Source organism: Grammomys surdaster, unplaced genomic scaffold, assembly GCF_004785775.1.
Source record: "Grammomys surdaster isolate TR1022 unplaced genomic scaffold, NIH_TR_1.0 164, whole genome shotgun sequence".
NCBI classification, from domain to species: Eukaryota; Metazoa; Chordata; class Mammalia; order Rodentia; family Muridae; genus Grammomys; species Grammomys surdaster.
The window spans coordinates 2,858,993-2,880,328 of record NW_021604612.1 but is presented as its reverse complement, the minus strand read 5'-3'; the positions used below and the strand labels follow the sequence as shown (position 1 = coordinate 2,880,328).

The 21,336-nt window shown below is 47.9% G+C and overlaps 1 protein-coding gene and 1 long non-coding RNA gene across 2 annotated transcripts in view; one reads left to right on the top strand and one right to left on the bottom strand.

The window, feature by feature from the left end:
* The first annotated feature begins 278 nt into the window (after positions 1-278).
* On the top strand, positions 279-8,515 carry LOC114619573. The gene is made up of 2 exons (XR_003711194.1): positions 279-451; positions 7,951-8,515. It is a non-coding gene; the product is annotated as an uncharacterized LOC114619573 (long non-coding RNA).
* Positions 8,516-13,150: 4,635 nt separating this feature from the next.
* Positions 13,151-21,336, bottom strand: part of LOC114619572 (2'-5'-oligoadenylate synthase-like protein 2) — a 12,446-nt gene continuing 4,260 nt past the window's right edge. The window contains exons 3-6 of the mRNA XM_028765397.1: positions 21,012-21,196; positions 15,994-16,235; positions 14,484-14,625; positions 13,151-14,138 (exon numbers count right to left, since the gene is read on the bottom strand). Of these exons, the coding sequence (XP_028621230.1) occupies positions 13,632-14,138; positions 14,484-14,625; positions 15,994-16,235; positions 21,012-21,196 (1,076 nt within the window). The 3' untranslated portion in view covers positions 13,151-13,631. The remainder of the gene's footprint in view (positions 14,139-14,483; positions 14,626-15,993; positions 16,236-21,011; positions 21,197-21,336) is intronic.

The window sequence follows — 21,336 nt, the reverse complement described above, 5'->3', positions numbered from 1 at the left end:
CAGCCAGCTGTGGCAGGGCTATATAGCCAAGGCCCCACCCTGCTCCCAGCGCACACCTCTTTCTTTTTTAAGGCGGCTCCTTTCTAGCTGACCTCTACCACCCTGGGGTGGAAAGGGGGGGTGAAGAGAGGAACTTGGGAGCAAGGCTCTATGGTGGGTTCCCTTCTTGGAAATTTATTGTCATGGCAGGTGTGCTGAGGGACGAGAGGCTGGGGCTGGCAGGTCCGGACCACCTTAACAGGGTTGGCATCTGGCCAACTTGTGTGCAGTAAGTTTCGATTCTCAACAGTTGTAGTTTCCCTTTTATGACGTTGGAAAACTGAAATTGGCTTGAGTCTGACCTTCTGGAGACACCTTGTGTAGATGACTCAAGCCGACTGCCCCCCACACGACCCAACCCGTCATAGGGAAACTGAGGTTTGGAAAGAGAAAGCGCCTACTCATGGTTATGGTAAGGAATGAGGAATCTGGAATCAGAAGGACACTTTGAGGTCCTATATCCTTTGTCAGACGCTTTTTATTTATTTTATTTAAAAGAATTCGTATTATATTTTATATATTTATATAAAATTTATATTTTATTTATAAATTTAAATTTATATTTATGTAAAAGAAAAAATATATCTACATATTTTTTTAAAGGAGGGGTGCGTATGTCATGGCACAAATGTGGGGGCGTCTGAGTACAACCTGCAGAAGTCTGTGGTCTTCTTCCACCACGTGGGTTCCAGGAACCGAACTCTGGTCGTTAGGCTTGCCAATGAGCCATCTTGACCCAGACTCTCATATTCTTGGTGCATTGGATAGATTTGGTAATAATAGCGTCTCAGAAATCGGTGTGGGTGAAACATAAGAGTTTCGAGCAGAAGGCTGGAGGGATAGCTCAGCGGTTAAGAGCACTGACTGCTCTTCCAGAGGTCCCGAGTTCAATCCCCAGCAACCACATGGTGGCTCACAACCATCTGTGAGGGGATCTGATGCCCTTTTCTGGTGTGTCTGGAGACAGCAAGTGTTCTCACATACATTAAATAGATAAATTAGAAAAAGAAAAGAGTTTCCAGCAGAGAAAATGTGTGGTCAAGGTAAGGGCTTTTACTTTCTCACAAAACATTTACTTAGTAACCAGCAGACACCATCCAGGGAAGACAGGATGGGGTGAGCGTCCCGGCCCAGAGAGTTCTCTGAGCTATGAGACAGATGAGCAGGGATTGAGATTCTCGCCGGTGTGAAGCCCTTGACAGACTCAATCCCAGCAGAAGGACAAGTAGGGCAACTGAGGGGGGCACAGAAAGGGGGGCGTGAGGTCTGCGTAGAGGCTGAGAAGTGGGATTAGCCGTAGAGTCAGGACTCACGGGGTGGGGGGATGTACTTCAGAATTTGGTGAGGAGGGGATATACCAGGGCGGGAGAGCACAGTGCTGTTCACTGGCTTATCCCCACTTTCCTGTGTTGATTCTGGCATCCGAAAGCGTTTACTAAGCATCTACTGTGTCCCAGGCAGGCAACTAGACCAGTGAACAGACAAGAATCCCTGTCCCCAGAAAACTTACACACTAGTGGTAGAAACAGGTGACGAGTAGGGTTAATAAGTGAAGTGAGAGTAAAGAAAATGTGGATGAGAACTAAACAGAGAAAGAAAATGGAGAAAAGGGCCAATAGGGCGGGCCTGCGTGTGTACGTAAGTATGTATGTAGGGACTGTGCGTGCGTGCCTGCGTGCGTGCGTGGGTGCTTTAGGTACTTTATCTTAATCAGTGGAGGCCTACTGAAGGAGATCTTGAACAAAGACAAGAAGGCCGTGCGGAGTGAGCTGCATGGATGGGGAGGGAAGAGGATTCTCTATAACAAAAGAAAACACAGCCGGGTGGTGGTGGCGCATCCCTTTATCCCAGCACCTGGGAGGCAGAGGCAGGTGGATTTCTGAGTTCGAGGCCAGCCTGGTCTACAGAGTGAGTTCCAGGACAGCCAGGGCTACACAGAGAAACCCTGTCTCGGAAAACCAGAAAACAAAACTTGAATGTGTTTGCATTTAAGCACATGAACATCATACAGAGTCTTAAGAAAACGTTTTAAAAGCCAAAGCAACCAAATGCAGAAGCCACTAACAACAAGATTGTTAGAGACACAAGACCTGTGAGTGGACTTGGACCCTGAAATCGTTAAGGATTGGGGTTGGGGGGGATGCAAGGGCTCAGCAAAGAAGAATAAGGAAGAGCAGGAGGGTGAAGGAAAGGAGAATGTTCTGGAAGTCAAGTGATAATACTGTTTGACAAAGAGGAAGTGCCTCACTGGGTCACATGCCAGGTGAGTCCGGAGTGAATCAGAATCTTGTGCAGAGAACTTAGAACCTAGCTCAATCGCTCTGCCAGCTTCCTTTTTTTTAAAATTTTTTTTTTCTTCGATACAGGGTTTCTCTGTGTAGCCCTGGCTGTCCTGGAACTCACTCTGTAGACCAGGCCGGCCTCAAACTCAGAAATCCACCTGCCTCTGCCTCTCAAGTGCTGGGATTAAAGGTGTGCGCCACCACTGCCCGGCTCTCTGCCATCTGCTGTACTGAGGACAGATGGCAGAAATGCTAGAGGCAGGGAGATGGGTCTGACACCGTGTGGCGGTCCAAGTGGGATGCAAGGTGGGCTGGCAGTGGCGGCACACGCCTTTAATCCCAGCACTAGGGAGGCAGAGGCAGGCGGATCATGAAGCCAGCCCGGTTGATACTGTGAGTTCCAGGTCAGCGGAGGCCGAATAATGAGATCTGTCTATAGAAAGAAAGAAGAGGTGGGGAGAGGACAATGGCTTGGACTGGGATTGGACAGAAAGGAGGTAAGGAAAGGGGCTGGGTTCTAAGTCTCTGAAGGAGGAGAAACAGAGATGGTTGCTCCTCCTCTCAGGCTTCGTCCTTGGGCCGCCATTAGTGAAAGGAGGAATCGTGAGTCAGTGGAACCCAGGAGTGAGTCTTTGTGACAAGACACGGAGGCGTCTGTGAATGAGGAGGTGGGAAGCTTCATGTGGAGACCACACTTGGTTTTCCTTGTCACACAGATGATGGTCACTAGCACCTTGAGGAAAGATCCATAGTGCATGAGTGGCGGGTAGGAAATGCTGCCCTAGGGGGAGTGGCCAAAGAGGTGGGGCCAAAATTGGGAGTTTAAAAATCCTCCATATGGCATGCTTAGGATAAGTTAAGAAACACAGGTCTGAGTTCGAGGCCAGCCTGGTCTACGGAGTGAGTTCCAGGAGAGCCAGGGCTACACAGAGAAACCCTGTGTCAGAAAAACCAAAACCAATTAACAACAACAACAATAACAACAACAACAAAAGACAGGAGAGGGACCGAGAAGTTTCTGGTGGTCAAGGTGGGAGCAGAAGGCAGCTCAGGATGCTGTAATGCTGGGTTGTGATCAGAAGCTGATCAGATCAGGGATCACTAGGAGACTGCGCACTGGATAACTCTGAGGGATTTCTAGAGCCACTTAGACCCTGAGGGCCCTGCTGATCAGTGTTCCAATCCGCTAATGGATTCAAAGATTGAATGGGTCTTGGGAGGTGTCGAACCTGCAGAAGGAGGGGTCGGAGAAAGGGAATGACCTTGCCCTGACCCCTCCGTTAGTACTCGACTCATTCCCCTGTTTCCAAGGCTGTAAGTCAGCTTCTGAACCTTGCTTCCTGATGCTGCAACCCTCTAACACGGTTCCTCTGGTTGTGGTGACCCCCAACCATAGGATTATTTTGTTGCTACTTTGTAACAGTAATTTTGCTACTGTTATGAATCAGAGTGTAAATAGCTGATATGCGGGCCCCAAATGAATTACTACCACAGGCTGAGAACCACGGATGTAAGCTGCTCCGTGTCCACTTTGCTGTGGCGGACTGATGATATCTTTGAAACTGTGAATTAACCAATCTTTCTGCCTTTCTAGAAGTTGTCTTCTCCTTCTCCTTCTCCTTCTCCTTCTCTTTCCTTCTTCCTTCCTTCTGCCTTCCTTCTTCCTTCCTCCCTCCTCTTCCCCCTCCTCCCCGTCTTCCTCCCACTCCTCATCCTCTTCTTCCTCCTGCTCTTCTCTCCCTTCTCCTTTTGACAGTTCCTGAGCCTTGGTGTAGGGATTGGTGTGATAAATGTCCCACTGGTGGCTGAGTGGGACACACACTCACTTTCTGTCCTTTAGCCAGCTAGGGGTTTGTCCTCCAACCACTCCACAACCAAAGTTCTCCGATAGGGTCTGAGAGCTGTACTTATCTACAGGTACAAAGATTTTTAAAATTTTTTTTCATCTTCCTAGACCCTGTGGGTTTTTTTTTTTTTTTATGATTTATTTATTTAGAGTGCTCTAGCTGCATGAAGACCTGCAGGCCAGAAGAGGGCGTCAGATCCCATTACAGATGGTTGTGAGCCACCATGGGGATTGAACTCAGGACCTCTGGAACAGCAGATCTTAACCACTGAGCCATCTCTCCAGCCCGGGGTCCTGTATTTTTGAGATATGACTTTAGAGTTTATTTATGAAAATCATAGTACTAGGTTCACTCCCTGAGACCTCTGAGCTCCCAGCTATAAATTCAGGGTTAGGTTTACAGTATTGGGCATGTGTTTCTTCCCATGGAACGGCCCTTAAATGGAGGCAGGAAGCATACCCCAAGCCATCCTTGCACCCATAAGCATCACTTGTTAGGTGGTCGTCATTGTAACTTTAAGGGTACACAGCTGGCTACACCTGTTGATGTTTTTTTACCCTCTGCAGCCTGTACAGCGCTTTCCCGTACTATGAAAGGTAACCACTAGAGGGCGCTTCTCGATGCTACCAACTTGATTTCTCCAAGTCCTGTGACTTTGCTATATGACTCTAACTGGTCTGGAATTCACTCGAGAGCGAAGGCAATAGCCTGAATTATTTTGGGAGGCTCCAGGGTAGCCCTGACTGACACCTGGAGGTGAAGTATATCAACCTTGTGCTGGGATTTTTATTTGACCACTGGTAGCTTCTGGAGAGAACATTATCCCCTATGTAGGGTAACTCCGGTGAAAATATTTTCTGGGACTATCTCTTTATTGCGCTTACAAAATAGCAAGCTTCAAGAGAGCTTCCTCGGATGTCCTTAGTGCTAGCTGCCTCTCCGGCATCCTTCATCTGACCTAGCCTCAGCACCAAGTTCTTAAGTCAGACCATATTCTAACATTTAAAAGAGTACCAGTAATTTCTTTCTTTCCTTCTTTCTTTCTTTTTCCTTTTCTTTAGAAATACAAACTCAAGATATATTTATTTATTTTTATGTATATGAGTACACTGTAGCTGTCTTCAGACACACACCAGAAGAGGGCATCAGATCCCATTACAGATGGTTGTGAGCCACCATGCGGTTGTTGGGAATTGAACTCAGGACCTCTGGAAGAGCAGCCAGTGCTCTAACCACTGAGCCATCTCTCCAGCTCCAAGTAGTGGTAATTTCACAGATGGAAGTCAGCACAGACTAAGACTTCTATATTTACCATATGTTTATACTGACATGATTTATTCACACAAGATCTGGTCGGGCCTTACATACTCTTTCTGTTCACCTCCACAAAGCATCCTAGGGGCAAGCGACATCAACCATTTCACCACTAATACTCTGGATATCATTTGAATATTTTAAAAGGGGACATAGAGTCGGTAATGCATTGGCTTTTTGGAGTGTCAAAACACAACTTAATTAAACAAGTTTCTGTAGGGAAAGAGGAGACCCAATTATTGGAGGGAGATGACCAGGTTTGGGACCAGAGGCAGACATGGGAAGATTTTGTGGTTTGGAGTCTCCATAATGCAGGGCACCAAATGAGGACTTGGGTAAGGACTGTTTGTTCTTGAATGCTCTCAAAAGCAAACAGTGGGAAGTTGGGGGGGGGGTGAAGGGTAGAGACTGCAGATCCCAGAAACACTGACAGCCACTTCTGTGTTCTCATATTGCTTCCCTGTATGCATGTGTATTAGCCAGGGTTCCTCAGAGGATCAGAACTGAAAGGATGGATGTTTACGGGATTTATCAGAGTGGCGTACAGGGTTGGATCTTCAGTTCACAAGGCTGGGCCTCTCAGTTGCTCTTTGGTCTCTGTTGGAATCCTGAAGAAGTAGGTTCTAATACCAGTGATGGAATGCCTCCACAGGAGGATAGATGGATTGGCCAGACAGAAGGAGGGCTTCCATGAAGCCAAAGCTTCCTTCTTCCATGTCCTTTATGTATCCTGCCACTAGAAGGTGTGGCCAAGATTTAGGGTGGGTCTTAGCTGATTCCAGGTGTAGTCAAGTTGACAACCAAGATTAGCCATGACAGTGTGTTGTGGGGTTGTATGTGTAGGGTGTATACTTGTGAGCCTTTGGATGTGCTCAACCTTGCATGCACACACAAAGGCCAGAGAAAAATACTACGTGTCTTCCTCTGTTGCTCTCTGCCTTACGGCTTTGGGACACGATCTCTCGCTGAACTGGAAGCTTTGCTCTTTATGCTAGACTGGCCACCAAGCTCCTGGGATCTGCCTCTCTTTGTCCGTCAGGACCAGAGTTACAGATCTGTAGCCATGTCCTGCTTGTTGCTGCTGGGGATTCAAATCCTGTCCTCAATACTTGTAGACTAAGTCCTCTGCCCTACTACATAAGGAACCCCTGTACACCCAAATTTTCCCCACTGGGGACTCTCTAGATGCTACATAGAAAGTACCATCATTAAATATAGACTTCGTTTTTCTTTTTCTTTTTTTTGGTTTTTCGAGACAGAGTTTTTCTGTGTAGCCCTGGCTGTCCTGGAACTCACTCTGTAGACCAGGCTGGCCTCGAACTCAGAAATCCGCCTGCCTCTGCTTCCCAAGTGCTGGGATTAAAGCGTGCGCCACCACCACCCGGCTGAAAGGGTGATTTCAAGAGCGATTGTCCCTCACCAGCGTTTGTAATTAATTGACTTGTCACAAGCCCAGGTAGAAGAAAGGGGCATTTTTGGTGAATGTTGTCTCCTTTGGTGGTGATACAGTCATTTTCCTCTCTGCTGCACAGTTTTGAGTTCTCAGCTCTCAGGATTTACACCTCGGGTTCCCTGGTTGTCAAACCTGAGACAAAATCCTAGCAATGCTTTCCCTGGGTCTGTATTGTGCAGCCTACATAATCATGTGACCATGTGACCATGTGATCATGTGAGCTAGTTCTCAAAATAATCCTCTTCCCCTACCCACTTCCTTTCCATTAGTTCTGTTTCTCCAGAGAATCCTGGCTAACAGCCAAGGATTAATTTGTTTGTTTGTTTGTTTGTTTGTATGTTTGATTTTTTTCCAGATAGGTTTTCTCTGTGTAGCCCTGGTTGCCCTGGAACCCATTCCGTGGACCAGGCTGGCATGGAGACCAGAGATCCAGAGATCCACCTGCCTCTGCCTCCAGAGTGCTGGGATTAAAGGGAGCACCACCGAGGCCTAGCAACAATTCCCCACCCCCACCCTCCACCTAGTTTATGTTTTTAAGATGAGAGTCTTAAACTCTAGCCTAGGCTGGCCTTAGACTCACTATATATGTAGTCCAGGCTATTCTGAAACTCATGGTAATTCTCCTGCCTCAGACTCCTGAGTTCTGAGGTTGCAGACGTGAGCCATCACCTGGTCTTAACTTAGTTTTAACTTAGCCATTTAGGGTTCTGTCGCTTGTAGGCCTAAGGACCCTGAGATGGATAAGCTTGGTTGTCAACGTGGCTAGCTGTAGAATTGACTAAAAGACAAGCCATTGGGCAGTCTTGTAAGGGGCTTTCTTTAAAAATTAAGTCATTTGAATAGGGATGACCCATCCAAAACATTAGTGACTCATTCTGGTGTCAGCTGATTGAAGGACATGGGAGAAGAAATCTGTATTCTGCTCGCTTGCCCTTCCTCTAGGAAGTCCGGCTGTCCTGTCGATGTGGTACTTTTCACTGACATTAGAACCAATGTCTTTGGGATTCCAACATAGGCTGATGACGACAGCTCTCCAGGAATCCTCCAGGCCTTTGCTGACAGAGACGGCTGAGAGAGCCAGCCTTGGACCAAGGCAGGCACTGGAGTGGACCTTGGATGTCGATTCTGTCTCCCACAATGCTCCAGCAATCCCGAGAGGAAAAACAGCGATGATCTTCAGGGAAGCAGTAGAGCGCGCTCAGAGCTCGGTGGACTTGTGGGAGCCTGAAGAAATCAGAGCTCTCGGATTCTTGGCCTCTCCAGTGTGAGGCAGCCGTGGCTGGACAACCTGGACCACACCCTAAGCCACTCTAGTAAACCCCCCTTTAATATCTCTGTAGTCTATTTGGTTTTCTGTTCTTTTAGGGAACCTTGAGATTCTTAAAGAACAAACGGACATTGAGCACAGGTGATGAGGAAACTGGGGGCGTTGCCGAGGGGGTGGGGCCCTGGCTGGGGAGGAAGGGAAGTAAGCCTGGGGTATAGAGGAAGTAGAGGGCGCATGGCTCAAGGTCCTTCCTCCTTGGATTTGTACCATTTCCTTCTCTAATCTAGATTAAAGCCACTGGCTTCCCCTAATGGCATCAGTCTCTTTCAAACTCTGATTTCCTCCGGCTCCCACAAGTCCAGTGAGTCCTGAGCACGCTCACTCCTTCCCTGAGGGTCATCCTTCTTTTTTCCTCTTGGGATTGCGTCGTGGGAGAGAGCAGCAGCAGCCAAGGTCCACCCCAATGCCAGAGTTTGCAGGTTTTGTGAGTGCCTTCTCCATCTTCTTCGTATAGGAGGCGGGGCTCTGAGGGAGGCGGGGCTCTGAGGATGGCTCAGTGGGTGGAAGTGTTGCCTGGTGGCCTGAGTTCAGGTCCCTAGAACACACGTGAAAGAGGAGTGTAGTAGCACGAGCTCTGTAATCCCAGCGTGACCCCCAGAGAGGGACGTGGAGACGGGACACTCTCCAGAAGCCCACAGCCCTGTCAGCCTGGCGTGTGTGGTGCTGAGGGATCCTGTCTCCCAAAGTGGAAAGGTAAGGACTGACACAGCAAGTCATGGCGTTCCAAAGGGGAACAAACACATATGCACACTCACACACACACACACTCTCTCTCTCTCTCTCACTGACTCACACCCACATGCACCATACCTTACACACACACGTGAATACCCTCACACACACATATCACACACACATATACACACATATGCAAACCTTCACACACATATCACACACACACATCATACACACTCACATCACACACACACCATACACACACACCATGTACACACACACATCATACACACAGACACAAACTAACACACACTGACTCACACACACATACACCATACATCACACACACACATCATATACACACATATGCAAACCCTCACACACACACATCGTACACGTTTGCTCTCACATACATATCATACATACACACTTTATACAAACACACACATCATACACAGACACACACCATACACACACCACACACACACCACACACACAACATACACACACACAACACACACACACCATTCACACACATCATACACACATCACATACATATCATGTACACACACACACACACACACCACACTCTCCCTCCCTGCTAAAAAAAGAACCAAAATAAACAAGCAAAACAAGAGAAATTCCTCTTCTAGGAATTCTGGATCCAACAGACAAATATTTATTTAAGACATATTTAAAGGCAAACATGCACTGGGCGGTGGTGGCACACGAATTTAATCCCAGCACTTGGGAGGCAGAGGCAGGCGGATTTCTGAGTTCGAGAGTTCGAGAGTTCGAGGCCAGCCTGGTCTACAGAGTGAGTTCCAGGACAGCCAGGGCTACACAGAGAAACCCTGTCTCAAAAAACCAAAAACAAAACAAAAAAAGGCAAACATGCAAATTTATGCACAAGATGGAAATGAATTCAGGGCAAGGAAGACAGGGAAGTGTAGTTTTTAGCCTTTACCAATGTGTCTGCCTTAAAGTTGTGTTACTGGGAAGGAAGGAGAGGTAGAAAGGCGACGAAGAGAAGCAGAAACTGCTGTCTCATCTTTTCTCTCCATTTGTGGTTTGGCTCCAGCACAGAAGCGAATATCGGGGACTCTGCCAGGTCGGAGAGGACACGGCTCTTTACAGTTCCTTCCATTCCCAGACCAGGACATGAAAGGGGAACTCAGAGCAGAAAGAAAAGCACTTCGTGACAACTGCGGCCATTAGATTCAGTAATTTTTATTTGTTAATTGTCTGAGATGTATATAGGTGCTTGTGTGTGTATACGTGTTTATATGTATGTGCCACACATGTATGCCATATGTGTATATGTGTGTATGCATGTGTGTGTGCATGTGTGTTTATGTGTTTGTGTATGCCATGTGTGTATATGTGTGTGTGCATGTGTGTTTATGTGTTTGTGTATGCCATGTGTGTATGTATGTATGTATGTGTGTGTTTATGTGTTTATGTATATGCCATGTGTGTATGTATGTGTGTGCAGTGTGTGTATGTTATGTGTGCCGTGTGTATGTGTATATATATATATATATATATATATATATATATATATATATTTATGTGTGTATGTGTGTATTATGTGCATGTTTGTGGATATGTGTGTGTACATGTGTGTTTGTGCATGCCATGTATGTGTTTATGTCTTTGTGTATGTATGTGTGTGCCATGTGTGTATGTTATGTGTGCCATGTATGTATATGTGTATGTTTGTGTGCATACATGTATTGTGTGTCTGTGTATATGTAATGTGTGTGCATGTGTCTTTATGTATGGCATGTATATATTTATATGTGTGTTTGTGTATATGTATGTATCTGTCATGTGTATGTGTTTGTGTGTGTTTATATGTTTGCACTGTGTGTGTGTATGTGTCTGTGTGTGTGTATGCATTCTCAGAAGCTAGAAAAGGTTGCTGTCGGGTTCCCTGGAGTTGGAGTTGCAGGCAGCTGTGAACTGCCAAGTATGGGTGCGGGGAATCAAACTTGGGTCCCCTACAAGAGCAGTGTGTGCTCTCAGTGTCTGGGTCACCTCTTCCAGCCTTTGTCCTGGGCAGGAGGAAGAATACACATCAGGACTGAGAGGAGAGATCACGTTTACACCACAGAACAGATCTCATGCAAGAGATTTGGGATGGGGGGCGGAGGCCTCCTGGGAGTGGGGACAAGACAGAGAGGGATGGAGAAAGAGAGAGAGACAGAGACACACACACACAGAGACAGAAAGAGACTGAGACAGAAAGAGAGACACAGAGATACATACAGAGAGACACCAAGACAGAGAGAGACAGAGGCAGACAGAGATAGACAGACAGACAGACAGAGACAGAGATAGATATCCATAATAGGGGGGACTTTTTGTGACATTTGGTGGCCGGTGATGGTGTGGCTGCTGGTGGGCTGGGGGTTTGGGGGATTGGTAGGGACCGGGGGCAGGGCACACCTGGTTCCTAACAAGTAGGACAACAGTTACCAATCTAAGCCTGTTGTTTGGAGTAACATAAATGGCACATGGTCTGTGCTGGTTCGAGTACACAGGAAAGGCTCAAGAAGTAATAGTCACCAGTCTAGCATTCATAGTTTGATCAGCTTGGCCTAGGCAGTGGGCGGGGTGTATCTTGGGTCAGGTGATCTTCCCTAGGTAATCAGCTAAGATCACTGGTGTCAGCAAGTTACCATCAGGATGGTGAGGCCAGACTTTCTGGCACGTGCCCACTGTGGGAAGACCAGAGAAGAAGAGACTCCTTCCAGGAGACACAGGAAAGCCTGGACATTTGGCCAAGGGTCTGTCCTGATTCCTCTCCTTCTGAACATAATTTCCTATATTTTTGTTTGTTTGGTTTTGGTTTTTTGAGACAGGGTTTCTCTGTGTAGCCCTGGCTGTCCTGGAACTCACTCTGTAGACCAGGCTGGCCTCGAACTCAGAAATCCACCTGCCTCTGCCTCCCAAGTGCTGGGATTAAAGGCATGCGTCACCACTGCCTGGCTAATATATTCTAAGCTTTTTCCATAGCTGTAAAATGTAGAAGGGTTGTTATTTCTACAAGTCCATCCAACTCCAAGGCAGCTGTAAAGATAGTCCTATGGCGTTGTCTGTGAGACTTCTGGTAGAACGTTAACACAAGTGCATGAGTGGGATTCTGTGTGTATCAAGGGGCCAATACATAAACTGAAGCGAGCTAAGGAAGAAGGCAGAAAAGATACCCACTTTGATTTGCTTGGGGACGTGAAAGGTGAAAGGACACAAGGAGAATCTGGGAGGGAAGAAGACAACCAAGTCTCGCAGCCTCTCTCCCTGGGCTTTGGCTTCCTGTCTTGCTGTTTGTGCCTCTATTCTGTGGGCTAATGGCTCTCTTTCTGTATTTATGTAAGGGTTTGGGGTGAACCTATTCTTGGCCGTTTAGCTTCTTTCAATCCCGACTGTACCAGAACTTTACCGGGCCCCACTCTCCAAGACTGAGATCTGTGATTGGCTACCGGTGGCCCCACTCTCCAAGACTGAGATCTGTGATTGGCTACCGGTAGCCGATGGATGGATTCTACCCTCATCACCTCCCACCAAGTAGGTGTAGACAGAAGGAGGCCATGGCGACCCACCAGCATGAGGTTTGTATAGCTGACACGGGGCCATCTTCAGAGAATGACATGTGGGTCAGGGGCACCTGAAAGTCTGTGGACTCTGAAATGGCATCAGGGCCGGTGAAGACAATATTGAAGGATTCAGAGCCATCCTTTGGTTCGCTTCTTTATTTAACAAGCACACGTCAAACATTGATACTGGGTTGGTACCATTCTCGAGCACAAGGCCTGAGGGATTAAAAACAATCAAGACTGATCAGACGAAGGAGATAGATTTAACACAGCATGATTAAGTCCCACGTACGTTCCCAGGAGTCTAACGTGGATGAAGGGAGAGGGTGGAAACATAAGATGATGGCCTCTGTATGGGCCAGATAATAGCTGTTTTCAAACATGAACATGCAGGACGACATGGAAGGTTTGTGAAGACACGGACCGCTAGCCGGGCGGTGGTGGCGCACACGCCTTTAATCCCAGCACTTGGGAGGCAGAGGCAGGCGGATTTCTGAGTTCGAGGCCAGCCTGGTCTACAGAGTGAGTTCCAGGACAGCCAGAGCTACACCGAGAAACCCTGTCTCAACCCTCCCCCCCCACCAAAAAAAAAAAAGACACGGACCACTGAGTCTTGGTGGAATATCTGGCTCGGGTTAGTCTTCCCTTCTAGAAGGTTTCTGCAGAGGTGAGTAACCTGTCAATCTGGGGTCTGCTCTTTGAGATTCGGTGACTTACAGAAAGACGGAAACACAGGCTGGGGGAAAGGATGGTTGAGGCAAAGTGACGGAGGTGTGACTTGTACTCAGTGTGACCCGCACTCGCTGTGACTGGGCTCTCGGTACTTGTGCTTGGCGTGACTCGGTCCTGGGTACTCCGTATTCAGTGTGACTCGACGCTCTGTGCGTTTCAAGGTGTCACTCGGCGTTTGGTGTGAGTTGAGTGTTTGGAGTGGGGGTGGGGGACTAAGTAGGACTCAGCTTGTTCATATTAAAGACCATGGCTATTAGGGAAGGAAGCCTGAACTTCCATCTGTATTATGGGGAAACACAGGAGGGTTTTAAGCTCGAGAAGGAGATGCTGATATTTAAGCTATAGAAAGAACACGTTGAGGTCTAAGGATGAGGCAGGGACATGAGCAGCCAGACTAGATTGTCCCTACTGAGCTCGATGGTATCACAGTCTTTGATCTCATGGTCTGCCAGGCTGTCATCATCCTTCAGCTCCTCATCCTCCAGCAGTAGTACCTGATCCTCCGTACAAGGGCCTCCGGCATCTTTGATTTTCTCTTTCAGGTCTAAGATCGTATTATCAGGGTTGATGGCAAAAGGCTTGCTCTGGCCATCTGGATACTTCACAAAGACCAGGATCTCAGGAGGGAAGGTCTCCAGCACCCGGATGCTCACCTTAGAGAATATCCCGTAATCCGATAGGGTCTTCCGGCTGCTGAGCAGCCGCCTCTCCCCTCTCGGTTCCTGGAAGGAGATACGCAGTTCCCCGCGGAGATTCAATTCCCTCCTGATCTCTGCCTTCATCTTCCTGATGGGGCTGTAGGGGTTTGTCCAGAGCATCCAGTCTTCTGTTCCCGTTTGCCTCACTGTCACCTGAATGTCCCTCGCTCGCTGTAAGAAAGGGCAAGCGTGTGGTTGTAGAAGACTCACTTAATTTTTTAAAAAACATATTACACTTACTATTTAAATAGCAAGAAACTACACTTTGATGACCCACCAATGGGAAAGGATTGTGAGTAAGTTCTTAGACTCTGTCTCTGAGGTGACTATAGCACAGGGTAGATTGCCTGCCCATCTTACAGAGGGATGAACTGAGACCTGGGTATTTATAGATAGAAACTAGGCTGCCATACCTAAATATGTGGCCTGTGCTGGGACTTCTGGGTGCTGTGGAGGGAGTTGCCCGTGGCCCCAATGAGTGTTAGTGAGAGTTCTGACTAGGAGAGAGTAGAGTACCTGTACATCCCAGCGCCCGCTGGGGTCTGCAGTCACGCAGCAGGCCTGATGCAGGCAGTAAGCAGCTTCTGTGGCCACGATTTCCCACCCGTTTCTGCTCCCTAGGTTGTTGGTGGGGTCAGCTGGGTCTAGGATGATGGGCCTGGGGGAGAAAAATGGCAGTAGATCTTGTTACAGTCAGGATACTGGCCTCTGACACTCATCTCTGTGGAACCAGAAAGCATGTTATAAGGGCAAATTGTGCCGGGCAGTGGTGGCGCACGCCTTTGATCCCAGCAATTGGGAGGCAGAGGCAGGTGGATTTCTGAGTTCGAGGCCAGCCTGGTCTACAGAGTGAGTTCCAGGACAGCCAGGACTACACAGAGAAACCCTGTCTCGAAAAACAAAAAAAACAAAAAACATAAGGGCAGATTGTCATGGGATGTTTAAGGTCCTTAAAAAGCTGGCTCTGGAGGTGGGGTCGTTCCTCCACAACCCCCACCATTTCAGACCCAAACGGGGATCTCAAACTTCCCTTCCAAGATTTGAGTCCGGCTACGTTGTTGCCATGGTTACCATCCTTGTCACTGGCATCTTCGCAGCTCCACCCCTTTCCCCCAAGAGGCTATTGTTTTTTCCCATACTACACTGGGAACAGAAAGCTGGAAGCATGCCGGGTGGTGGCGCACACCTTTAATCCCAGCACTTTGGAGGCAGAGGCAGGCGGATCTCTGAGTTCAAGTGTTCAAGGCTAGCCTGGTCTACAGAGTGAGCTCCAGGATAGCCAGGGCTACACAGAGAAACCCTGTCTCGAAAAAACAAAAAACAACAACAACAACAAAAAAGCTGGAAAGCACAGTCTTGGGTCAGACATTGACCTCTGCAAGGTGTTGTGAGTGGGGGTGGGGGGGGGTAAGGGGGGAGTAAGGGGGATGGAAGCTGCCATTCTCCTGCTGAGGCTGCTCAATTGTGTCTGCTGGGTTTGATGATGTTTTGTTAAGGGCTGCTTCTCTCTGTTGCTGTTCGTTACTTTTCCTTTATTTCTCCCCGGCTGTATACTCCATAATTAACTCCCTCATTTAAAACCGAAGTTGCGGCCAACAGAGGACATTCTTTAGAAGGCCCAGAACGGGTGTGGGGGCGTTGGGGCGTGGTAGGAACCTTTCCGTAGGAGCAACCCCTTCAAGCAAAACCCTTCCGATAGGATTGGAGATAGAGCCTCAGCAAGCTCCCGAGAATGAATCTCTGAGGTTTTTGCTTGACATATGCTTTCTTATACTGGAAATTAGGTGTCTAGAGGAGAAGGCTAGAACCATTGCAACCTTGAAGCGATAAATCTGAACTTAACAGGAAGATCCTGGGTAGGGAAGGGTTGAACCACACAGAGACCTTGGTGACGGCCATACTTGAAGTCTCTTCACCAATGGATGTTTTCAAGTCCAAAGCCTTCTGAGTCCCTTTGTTTTCCCAAGCCATGCCAGTCAGGGATTCTAGTCCTCAGAGCCAGAAATAGCATGGTTGGTAGACTCACCGGTCTGTCTTCAACTGTTTCTTCAGAAAGTTCCTGACGACCTCGTTTTGGAAATCATAGTACTTGGTCCAGTAGATGCAGATGTCTTGGTAGTCCCTGAGGAGCTCCATGACGGCTACAAACCCTTCGATCAGATTGAAGTTCTCACTGCTCTTTGTACCCATTTCCCAGGCATAGATGGTCAGCAGCTCCAGCGCATATTTTGAGGGCAATTGTTCTCTTCTATGTTTATATCTCAGGTACTGGAGAAGTGTGTGTGGTGGGGGAATGGCAGGGAGGATGGAGGGAGGGAGGGAGGAGGGGGGAAGGAAGAGGAAGGAGGGAGGGAGGGAGGGAGGGAGAGAGAGAGAGAGAGAGAGAGAGAGAGAACGAACTTGATGTGATTGATGCTCTAAGAATTTTCAGGTTCCCTTATGAAATGATGGAAGAAAACCAATGGTGGAATGGGTTGTCTCAGCGGGCCCATGCCGAGGCATCTCTTTCCCCTGAGGGACCAGTCACATGACGGTATAGCAGAGAATAGAGTTTATTCAGGGCATGGGGAGGGGAGCTAGGAGGATAGGAGAGGGAGAGAGAGAGAGAGAGAGAGAGAGAGACAGAGAGAGAGAGAGAGAGAGAGAGAGCTCAAGCAGAGAAGTAGAGGCCGGCCATGACCATGTGGAGAGAGGGGAAAGGGAAGGGGGAGGGGCGAGGGGACAGAGAAGCTGGAAGCAAGAGAGCAGGAGAGCAAGACAGAGGAGGGGGCAAGCAGCCCCTTTAATAGTGGGCAGGTCTGCCTGGCTGTTGCCAGGCAACTGTGGGGAGGAGCATACCTGGCTGTTGTCAGGTAACCGTGGAGGTGGAGTTTAGACGGAATACTAACACCTTATTCCTTTCCGTGACACAGCCAGGAAATGGTCCGTCTAGACGGACTGATGGCGTGTGGTTTCCTTGCGGACCATCCGGGTATCAACCCCTGATTTCCAGTTAGAATGGAGAAGGCAATGCCGTATATTTGAAATTCTATACCTGTATACAATGTCTTTTGCTCATATACACCGTCCCCCCACCTCCTCCTCTTCCTCCACCCCCGTCTTCCTCCCCTCCTCTTTTCCTTCTCTTTATATCCCATGGGGTTCATTTGGAGCTGCCCTTATGTGCATGGGTGTAGGGCCATCCTCCAGAGCACGGGGCATCTGTCGGGAGCCACGTCTCTGAGGAAAATCCCTCTCTCAGCAGCCATCGACGGCCAGTAGCTCTCAGCATCTCCAGGAGGCTGGAACGCTAACTGGCTTAATCTTGCGCAGGTCTCCTGGAGCAAGCTGCTGCTGCTGGGGGTCAGGGGCAGTGAGGCCGTCATGTCCATAAGACACTATTTTGTAGCCATCCTCCCCATCACTGGCTCTTAGACTCTTTCTACCTCCTTTCCTACAATGTTTGCCCAGCCTCGTAGATGTGGGTGATGGAGATGGCCCACTGGGGCTGACCACTCCACCGTCACCTGCTCTCTACCACTGAGACGAGTCGTGAGTCTGTGACATCTGCTGTGCACTGGGGAGGGGAAGGGGGTGCTTCTCTGCCGAGAACACAGAGATCCACTAACCTGTGCGTTGAATGTGTGAATCTAGAAGACAGTTTGATGATGCCTTGTTCACTGAGCAAAACAACAGTAGTAGATGCTAGTTAAAAACCCTGGTGATTTTTAGTTTTTAGATGGAGTCTTGATGTGTAGCCCAGGCTAGCCTGAAACATGCAGTTCTTCTGCCTCAGCCGTACTCCCCCCACCCCAGCAGGTGTTGGGAATACAGGTATGTCCACCATGCCTGGCTCCCAGTGGTGCGTGTGTGTGTGTGTGTGTGTGTGTGTGTGTGTGTGTGTGTGAGAGAGAGAGAGAGAGAGAGAGAGAGAGAGAGAGAGAGAGAGAGAGAGAGAGAGATATTGAGAGAGAGAGAAGTGGTTGCTTGGTGTTGATGTAATAGGATAATTTCCTGTTACTGCTGCTACATTGTTTGCAATAAGCTCGGTGGTTGGGAAGGAGCTAATGTGGGAGGAGCTAATGTGGGAGGAGTGAAGAGAGAGAAGGAGAAGAAGAGGAGGAGCTAGGAGAGAGAGGAGAAGAGGTAGCAGCCATGGAGAACTACGGATGGATCAGGAGCAGTCCTGGGTAACAATTTATACCTAAGGTTAGATATTGGGTAACAACTCTAATTGTGTGGGCATCTTAATTGAGCATTTCCAAATATATAAATATTGGATAAGCTTTAAGCTTTAAGAGTCGTATTTCTACCGGGTACCGCGGTCATAGTGGGATGGTCTGGGCTCAGCCAAGCATTGTGGACAGCGTGGTAGATTGGCGTCTCTTGGGTTCCAGGGCCGGTGTTTCTAGGTAGCCGGAGGCGCGGTCCAGAGCCGGAGCCACAGGAAAATGGCGGCTGTCTGGGAACAGCCTGGACTGGGCGCCATTTATTAAAAATTACCCGCAACAACTTGCCACTCAAGTGGGGCCAACCTTGGATGTCAGTCCTCACCTTCTACCTGGAAGTAGCAGTTTTAGGCATGAGAATAAAGACGAGTCAAGAGCTGGGGGTCTGGCTTAGTGGCTGGGTGCTTTTCCAGCCTGCCCAAGGCCCTGGGTTCAATCCCTCAGGACTTAAAAAGAGAACCAAGCCAGTATAACAGAACAGACTGCTCAGGATTAGTTCCCATTAGGTTTGTGGATTTAATAGTTTCAACAAAGCTAATATTTTAGTTCAGTTAGAAAGGATGCATAATTCAAGACGTGATGGACAACTTGTGAGTTATTTGGGAGGAAATAAAGGTGTTGCTAAAGTCACGTCATATACAAGAAAAAGTTAAAGATGGAATTTAGTATATATTAAGCATATTATAAGAAAAATTAGGTGGTTATAAATTCCCTTTCCTCCTGCACACACACACATGCACACACACACTAAGTCCAATTGGAGTTTCCCTTATGAGCATGGATACGGCTTGTTTTCACACTGATATGCACACGTGCATACACACAAAAATTTTTTACCTTCATTTTTATACATTTTTGATGCTGTTTGAAGTTTTTATAATGGGTCCATTGCAATATTTAAATAACCATATATATTTTTTTCTATGGAGAGAGAGAGAGAGAGAGAGAGAGAGAGAGAGAGAGAGAGAGAGAGAGAGAGATGGTTCAGATAAATAAAATCATTAGAGAACCTCAGGAATATTCATGTACAGAAATCTGAGCCAGGGAGGTGGCTCAGTGGGTAAAAGATCCCTAGAAGTCACGTAAATTTTGTGGATGTCATGCTTGCCTATAATCTCAGTATTTCAGTATTTGGGAGGCAGAGTCAGGCACTCCCCAGAGAAAGCTAGCTAGAGAGCCATGTAGACAACTCTACAGTCTAAGGTCAACTCAAAGACCTTGTCCTGGTATAGATGGATGAGATTGAGGAAGACAACCATCCTGAGACCTACACACACACACACATACATACATACACACTATAATTTGCAAAAAAAAGAGAGAGAAATCAGTATGTTCTTTAATTATGTGTATCCATGTGTCTGTGTATGTGCATGTGACTGCAATGCAAATAGAGGCCAGAAGAGGGCGCTGGATCCCTTGGAGCTGGAGTGACAGTGGTTGTGAGCTGCCACAGGTGGGTCCAGTGCAAGAGCAGTGGGTGCTCTTAACTGTTGAGCCATCCCTCCAGTCCACTGATTTCAGAGATGGCCTAGTTAGAGCCAGTAGGTGTCTGGTGGAGCGATGGAAATGTTGGGAAACATTTCCTGATGGGAAGGGCGGTAAATACCTGTAGCTCAGGAGGTCTTACAGTTGATGGGAGAAAAGACAGGAAAGTGTTCGGACAACGGACTGTCTAGGTCAGCTGGTATGAGTGTTTAAAGGGTGGACCAAAACCTCCATGAGAGAGCATGACTCCGGTTACCTAACAGCCGGGTATAGGCTGCGTGAATACAGACGAAGATAAAACATAAAAGAAAAGCCACTGCACCGTGACGTATTTATCCGGGGATCGTGTACGAATCTCTCCTCCTTCCTTAGTCATTTTTTGACTTTTTTTTTTTTTTAATGAGCCCTTTGCAATTGACAGATAACTAGAAAGAAATACTAAACTGAAGAAGCATTTCCTGGGACTGCTTACGAGCACAGGTTCTAGAATCAGGCACCCTTGTTCAATTCTCAGCTCTACCTGTTACCTGTCATCCTCAGTTTTCTCATCTTCAGGATGATGGCGGGGATACATGCCATTCGAAATAGCCGGAGAGCTGGAGGGAGGATGGGATAGGGGGTTTCCGGAGGGGAAACCGGGAAAGGGGATAACATTCGAAATGTAAATAAATAAAATGTCCGCCGGGCGGTGGAGGCGCACGCCTTTAATCCCAGCACTTGGGAGGCAGAGGCAGGCGGATTTCTGAGTTCGAGGCCAGCCTGGTCTACAGAGTGAGTTCCAGGACAGCCAGGGCTACACAGAGAAACCCTGTCTCGAAAAACCAAAAACCAACCATACCAAAAAAAAAAAAGAAAGCTCAAAAAAAAGGAAGGAAGGAAGAAAGAAAGAAAGAAAGAAAGAATGAGCCTGAAAGACTAAATGGAGAGGTCGTTCCTGTAGCGTGTACAGCCTTGATCACATGACCTAATTAGATTGTAACATTGGCGGCTTTATTATTGTTATCAAAATGCCACACATCTGAGGCTTGTCGAAGGCCTGTCTGTTCTCATCTGAGTGAGCACCTAATCGCCCTTGGGGAAGCACTTGGCTCTAAGCAAGGCGCAAACACTCTCACCCAGCAGGGATGCTGGTCCAGTGCAGGGCAAGCCGCTCACTGTTTATCCTGCCTCTCACTCACTTCTTGTATCCCCATTCCATCTCTCTTGCTGTTGCGGAGGACTGAACCCAGGGCCTTAAGCACCCCAAGCAAGCATCTTGCCAACAAGCCACACCCCTCAGCCCTAGTTTTCGCTAAGGCCTCTGGAATGTGCGCGCGCACCCTGTCCTCCGCCTCCTCTCAGCTCTTACCTGTAGGTACCAGAACTTCACCAACCGTAGGAGGTTCTTCAGTTTAACAGGACGGCTTTTCACAAAATGTCTCTGTAACTCTGTGAAGCTCGGCGAGAAGTCGCCAGGGTAGCCCTTACTTCTTATCAGAGTTTCATAGATTTCTGGTGCTGGTTTCTCGTCTTTCGAGTCTCTGGAGATAGGTCCTGAGAAGAGAAGCTTATCTGGTCAAGAAACTACCTTTTGAGATGGGAAAGATAGGAAATCTCCCTCCACTCCTTCATGCTTTTTCATCTGCCCCTTCCTTCCTTCCTTCCTTCCTTCCTTCCTTCCTTCCTTCCTTCCT